Raw genomic sequence first — 6,964 nt, forward strand, 5'->3', positions numbered from 1 at the left:
GCCCACGCCCGCTCCCCTGGGTGACCCCGCCGGGACCCCAGGGACGGCTCCCCAGGCGGAGAACCCAGGCAGCCTAGCGGGCTCGGCAGGAGGCCCCGGGCCTGCCGGCAGGCGCCGTAAAAGGAGAGCCGGCCGAGGGCAACTCTGGTGAGCGGGTGCCGGCTCCCCTGGGGGCCTCCTCCGGGGCCAGTGCTGGCCAGGCCGCCCGACCCTCATGGGGCACCGGCTTCGGGCCAAAAGCAGAGGTCAGAGGTGGGGGGACACCCCCGGCTGGGAGTCAAGACGTGGCAGATGTGCTTTTTTCCCTGCTAATGAGCTGTGTGCCCCACCGCTGCCCGCACGGTGCCTGACACATGGCAGGTGCACAGCACCTCTGCTGCAGAAAGGTCCCGCAACAGGCCCCTCTGATGGCCCTCTGCCACATCAGGAGCGTTCCTCAGATGGCTCACTGCCCATGTCACCTGCAATCCCCGGAGGGGCCCCTGGGGGGCAGTCGTCTGGGATCTTGGGGAGATGGGCGCCCATTGCATCCCCAGCGCCTCAGAGGCCTTGGGAGGTGGGTCCACGGTCCAGCGTGACCTTGGCTGCTGTGAGAAGCCCCGGGCACCTGCGTCCATCACTCGGGGAGGGGCATCCCCCGGGAAGGGGGTCCTGCCCTGTCACCGCACGCCCCAGGAGCCTTCTAGAACCCCAGGCCTCGCGAGGGCCATGCGCCCTCGGCGCCGTCCACACGCCCCTTCCCGGCCGCCGAGAGCGGCGGGCAGAGAGGAGCCCGCCACGGAGGACGCACGCACAGACAGACGTCATCACGTGAGGACGGGGCGGAGGTGGCGGGAGGCGTCTGCCAGGCAGGGAGCGCAGGGGCTGCGGCCACCCCGGCGGCGGGCGGGAGCGCGGCCCTGCCCGCACCTCGCGGCCAGATTCTGGCTCCCCGCGACCTTGAGAGGCTAAATTTTGTTGTTTTAAGCCCCCGGTTTGTGGCGGCCACAGGAAACGAGCCTACCATGTAGACATGTTACTTTCTCTATAATAAAAGTGAACTTATTTTCAAAGGGGAGGGTCCAAGTTGAAGGTGCACATCAGGGCCACAGGTCAAGGCGGCCTCTCCAGACAGGGGATGGCTTGCGATCGCTGCTCCTCGCGTCCTCACGTGCTCCCTGCTCCTCACTGTGGCTGCGCCCCCTCTGTGATCAGAGAGGCGAGCTCAGGAAGCCCTCTGAAAGGCGGACGCAGGGCCGTGCTCTCCCGGGCAACCTGGACCTCGTCCGGGGTACAAAGACGGAGGCGGCCGCCCCGCCCGCTGCCAGGCGCACGGACACAGCCCCACACGGCTCCCCACCGCCCGCCCCAAGCAAGGGGACAGCAGAGGAAATGAAAAGCTCGCTTACAAATATCCTTCAATTATTCAAACAAACAAAGGCCGTTGTCCGGCAGCCAGGAGAAGCCCCCGCGGCCAGCCAGCACTGTGACTGGCTTCCCCACGCTCGCGTCATCAAAGAGCCTGCTGACATCACCCCTGCGGAAGCCCCAGCCACGCTGGGAGCAGGGCAGCGAGCCCAAGGCCAGGACGTGCAGAAACCTCTCTCCTCGGAGGGCCTCTTCGGTGTCTTCCCCACGGCTGTGCCCAAGGTAAAGCGGCCTGTCGCGGGGAGGCGGGACATCCGGATAATGTCGCTGCGGCGTGCGGCCGGAGGGACCCCATCCTCCCTTACCCCCGGGGCACTCCTTCCGTGTCACGTTGCGGGGACATGAGCCCTGCCAGGGCAAGCAGCCGGGTGACTGTGTCCAAGAACTGTCCAGTAGACACATAACATGAGCCACCTTCGTGATGCTGTTTTCTAGCGGCCACATCCCAGGGGGTAAAAAGAAGCAGGCGAACTCATTTTCGTAACATGTTTGTGTTTAGGTCAGTAGATCCAGGCCTTGACGTTTCCCATGGATCGATATAAAGTCATAGATGAGAGGTTTCAGCTCTGTTGTCTTCAACCCCCCGGGCTGGTCAGCTCACAGCACCTCCCAAGCCAGGGCAGCCGCGTCTCCAGTGCTCGGGGCTGCAGGTGGCCAGTGGCTGCCGAGTTGGTGGACACAGGCGTCAGGAGTTGCTTGTCACCCGAATGCTTCGGCGTGGCCACGAGGAGCTCACACACCGCACGGCAGCCTGGTCCCTGTAGACCTGGGAACAGGAGCCCAAGGAAAACCCACCCGGGCGGGTGCTGGGCCAGACGGGGGCCTTGTCACCACGTCACGCCCCTGACTTAGACACCAACCCTGGGTACAAGCATCTCCCCTGGGCGCCCACATGTGCTCAGACAACGTGGGCAAACGCCAGCCCTGGGGGCCGGTCGCACCCTCCTGCCCGGGAGGACCCTTGGCAGGAGCCCGTTCCCGTCCCCCGCTGCTCAGCACACAGATTCGCTGCATTTCTTTTACACGATGAGGTGGACGTTGAGGAAGGACCGAGTGTCACTGGCTGGGCGCGCTCAGTCCCCAGTGGAGCTTCCAGAACGGGGGTCTGACCCCAAGGCCGAGCGTCCGGGGGCCAACCCGGGTGTCTGCACGTGACCCCGCTGTCAGAAGGCGGCAGGGGTGCAGCGCCTTCCTGTTCACGTTGGACTTCTGTCTCCTTTCCCTGCAGATGAGAACGCGCTCTAAGAAGAAACTGCTGTTGTTGGTCTCGCTGCTGCCGCTGCTCCTGTTGGTGGAGCGTTGCCGCAGGTAACTAGGGCACACCGACGGCCTGTCTCGCCCGCGGACGCGCTCCCGCCGCCGAGTTTTGTCCAAAGATGCTAACGACACTCCTGAAATTGACGAGACGTTACCTCTTCTCTGTGGGACAAAGTACGCACATGTTCGTCCTTTCAGGTTCAGGCATCCGGCAGGCCTCCCCGGGCGCTGGCCGGGCGCCAGGCTGACAGCCCGTGGTCCCGGAGCCGAGGGGGCCACGGTCACGCAGCGCCCTGTGGGTCCCAGCCAGGGCCTGGGGCAGGGGACGGCTGAGGAAGCCGGGAGCTGGGCCTGTGTTACTAGCAGGTGCCCCCGTGACGAGTGTCCGTCGTGCTGTTGGTAACGGGGTGACGGGTCAGGGACTATCTTTACAGGCTTTCCCTGTAAAACTTCTCTAACAGTAAAGCATGTTAAAAAAAAAAAAAAAAAAGGCTGGGGGGAGAGACAGGGAAATAAAGTAAAATAGGTTAACAATGCAAAATAACAGACACGAACACCAGCCCCGCGGCTCGGGTCCCCGCACAACGTGCTGCGCCTGCTCCCGAGGACGCCACCTGAGCGGGGGCCCTGCTGCCGCAGGGTCGAGATGGGCTCATCGTCGACAGCGATGGGCTCTCGCGGCAGGAAGGGGGTGCGGGCCCTGCCGCGCGGCAGCCGCCCGCCTGGCGCACACAGGTGCGTGCGGTTATTTGCTTGAACAGTGAGTGAGTAGAGGCGCCTGTGTCCACCCAGCACCTGTCAGTGCTTCCGGGGGACCCCAGGAGGGCAAACACCGGCACCCTCAACGGAGCACGACTTCTTAATAAGTTCTCCTTTTGTCACTTCACATTTTTAGTGACGTTTGTCCCCGGGGTTTCACGGTGACTCCTGGGAAACCCCATGATCACGTCTCTGTGACTACGGACACTTCTGATCATGTCAGGATGGATGCCCCCCCCCGCCACTGCCAAAATGCCCCAAGTTTACGGGGTGAGGATGTTGCTAAGGAGCTTGATGATTGAATAGTTAACCTAAAGGCATGAAAAGACGCCAGATGAATCGTATATTGGAATTAGTGACAAATGAGGGAATGACATCTGCACTTCGCCTGGACACTGGCCCGCTGTCGGCTAGGGGTTTGCAGCCCCCCAACAGCGCGCTCCCGCTGGCCACCGCCCCACCCGCTCTGACTGTCTGAGCCCTCCCAGAACAGGCGAGGCCTCTCGTCTCCGAGCAGCGCCCCCGACCCCAAATGTGGATTGAATGAGCCACTTATGCCCCGAGAAGCCCTGCCCCCTGTTAGCGCCCACCTTGGGGAGCACCCGGGCACCTCCGTGCCAGCGTCCCCAGGGCAGGTGGTGCGGCCGTGCGTGCTCAGCTGTGGGGACGGCGCCAAGCAGCCCAGCAGGCCACGCGGCGCTAACTCGGTTCCCCTTTGCACCCAGGCGCAGAGCGGGAGAACTCCGGCTCTCAGACTGGTTCCACCCCAGGTAGGGCAACGTGTCGGCTCACGCACACCGTGCAACTCCGCTGGACCGATGGGGTTTTCTCCTAATCCTGAAGGTTTCTTTCTTCCCTTTCCAGAGGGGGGAAAGGGAGGGAGAAAGAGAGTGTGGTTGCCTCTCACACGCCCCTCACTGGAGAACTGGCCTGCAACCCAGGCCTGCGCCCTGACTGGGAATCGAACCCGCGACCCTTTGGTTCGCAGGCCAGTGCTCAGTCCACTGAGCCACAGCAGCCGGGACCCAATCCTGAGGATTTTCTACATAGACCATCAATCATCTGCCAAACCGGGAGTCCATGTCTCCTTCCAATCAGATGCCTGCTATTTCCTTCTCTCGCCTCACTGCCTGGCTGGCGCACTACTCACTCCGCTATGTCCCTGACCTTGGGGACAAAAGCATTCAGTTTTCCACCGTTGAGCGGGACTTTAGCTGCAGGATTCTGTAGCTGCTCTTGGTCACGTGAAGCTAACTCCCCTCTGTTCCTTCGCTTCTGAGAGCTTTTCGTGTTGATCACGAGTGGGTGTTGCACTTTGCAGGGAGCTTTTATTCTGTATCAGGTGATAGGGGCCCACGGTGGGCGGCCGCACTGCATGGTTTCAATTGTCCAACCCGCTTTGTGTCTCTTAAACCCTGCTGTTGGTGTGTTACTGAAAGCACACTCAGGCCTCTCTCCCTTTCAGGAGCGATCTGTTCATTTCTGCTGCATTGCAAAGAGGCCTTAAAGCATGAGGGGGAGGTTTAAAAAAAGCTTCCCCTAGACCTCGTAGGAAAAGGGGAGGGAGAAGGCAGCAGGCGCGGGGAGGCCGTGGCCGGTGCCGGGGCCAGCACGTCCGGCCCTGCTTCAGCGGAGGCAGTCGGGGCTCGAAGGAGGCGGGCCCTGGGCTCCGAGGGCGGGTGTGGTGGGGACAGAGGCAGAGGCTGCCCGGGCCTCCCACACCGACTCCCACGGACGGACGACTCTGGCATCCGCAAGTCACTTGACCAACGTGTGCCTCAGTCTCCCCACACGCAGAACAAGGATCGTGACAGCGCCCACTGCGGTGGGCGCGGAGGGACCGGGCGAGCGACGTCACAGGGCGCGGGCGCGGCGAGTGCTCGCGGTTCGAGGCAGCAGCCTCCGCTGCTGTCGCAGGAAGCACGGGACCGGCTCGCTGCACCTGCCTCTCGCTCGCTCACCAGGAACCGGCCTGACGTCCTAACGACCACGGGCTGGCGGGCCCCCGTCATCTGGGAGGGCACTTTCGACAGGCAGGCCCTGTGGAGACACTACACGGGGCAGAACCTCACCGTGGGCCTGGCTGTCTTTGCCGCCGGCAGGTAGGGGCCACGCGCTTTGGCCCTTTTTTATGTTGCAACAGCCCTACGAGAACCCCTGGCCCTCCTGCCTCCCAAGAATTGCTCGTCCCCTCGTAGCCACTGTCCCTGCGGGTCCTGGCCCTCGCCCTCTCCTTCCTGGGTCATTACGTTTTCCTGACATCCATTTAGCACTGGTTGTTTCTCCCCAGCGGCCGTCCCCAAACTCTGAGGGCTTTTCTCGGGCCCGGCCCACCACAGGCTCTTCCCCTCGCCAGCGGCTCACACTCCCGCCGCCTCCTGCCACCTCAGCCGCGCCTGCGGGGTGTCCGAAGCCCCGGTGACCCTCGCGCTGGACAGCCTGCGCGACGACGCCTGTGCTCCGGGAGACAAGTGTCTCCCTGGCGCACCTGTTTTGCAGGACTGCCGACCAGTACCTGGAACCCTTCTTGCGATCAGCGAACAAGCACTTCCTGCCCGGGTACCGGGTTGTCTTCTACGTCATGGTGGACCACTGGTACCAGCTGCCGCACCTGCAGCCTGTCCCCCTGCACACATTCAGGGTCCTGACCATCAGCCAGGACTCCTGGTGGCCCGACTGGAACCTCTTGCGCATGAAGAGCCTGGGCGAATACATACTCAGTGACATCCGGGGGGAGGTCGACTTTCTCTTCAGCATGAGCGTGGACCAGGTCTTCCAGAACGACGTTGGGGTGGAGATCCTAGGCACCGCTGTGGCCCAGCTCCACGCCTGGTGGTACTTCAAAGGCAGGAAGAACCTCCCTTACGAGAGGAGGCGCAGGTCCGCAGCCTGCATCCCGTTTGGAGAGGGGGACTTCTTTTACGATGGCGCCCTCGTGGGGGGCACGCCCTTGCACGTCTTGAACCTGGTCGAAGCGTACCTGAGCGGCGTGGCCCACGACCAGAAGCACGGGCTGAACAGCACCTACGAAAGATACCTGAACAAGTACTTCTTCCTGCATAAGCCCACCAAGCTGTTGTCGCCGGAATACAACTGGGACGCGGCGCTTCTCCTGCCCCGGCAGGTGCAGTACGTCAAGGTGCTGCAGCTCGCCAAGAGGGGCCTGTGACCGCCAGTCCCGCGCCGGGGACACTGCCCGCGGCCCGCGCTCAGGCAGGAGAACGCACCGCCACCCAACAGAAACTCTCCTCCTCGCCACGTCCAGCCACTCGATGTTCCTTATCCAAAGCAGGATAAGGAATAAAAGGACGATTGTTTAATGTTTAATGCATGGTGATGTTGTATGTATCGTAGAAGGCCTTTAAATGATTTTGGAGGCATAAACTTTTTTTAGTGGAGAAAGGGAGAAATATATATACACACAAAGGGAGACATGCAAAGGGAGAAATAAACACTGATGAGCTTACTCAGGAGACACGCAGTGCACTTCTCAGTCCTGGGCTGCTTATTGCTGTGTCGAATCTTCTGACAGCTGTCGTTC

The 6,964-nt window shown here is 62.2% G+C and overlaps 1 protein-coding gene across 1 annotated transcript; it reads left to right on the forward strand.

Annotated features, from left to right (window-relative positions):
• Positions 1 to 513: 513 nt before the first annotated feature.
• Positions 514 to 6,592, forward strand: GLT6D1 (glycosyltransferase 6 domain containing 1). Its single transcript, XM_054584720.1, has 6 exons — positions 514 to 556; positions 1,499 to 1,629; positions 2,636 to 2,715; positions 4,149 to 4,193; positions 5,388 to 5,525; positions 5,923 to 6,592. Exons 1-6 carry the CDS (start codon positions 514 to 516, stop codon positions 6,590 to 6,592), a joined length of 1,107 nt encoding a protein of 368 aa, XP_054440695.1.
• Positions 6,593 to 6,964: the final 372 nt, after the last annotated feature.

This window comes from Pteronotus mesoamericanus, unplaced genomic scaffold (assembly GCF_021234165.1).
Source record: "Pteronotus mesoamericanus isolate MK-2021 breed Mesoamerican mustached bat unplaced genomic scaffold, CSHL_Meso_final contig_78, whole genome shotgun sequence".
Classification (NCBI taxonomy): Eukaryota; Metazoa; Chordata; class Mammalia; order Chiroptera; family Mormoopidae; genus Pteronotus; species Pteronotus mesoamericanus.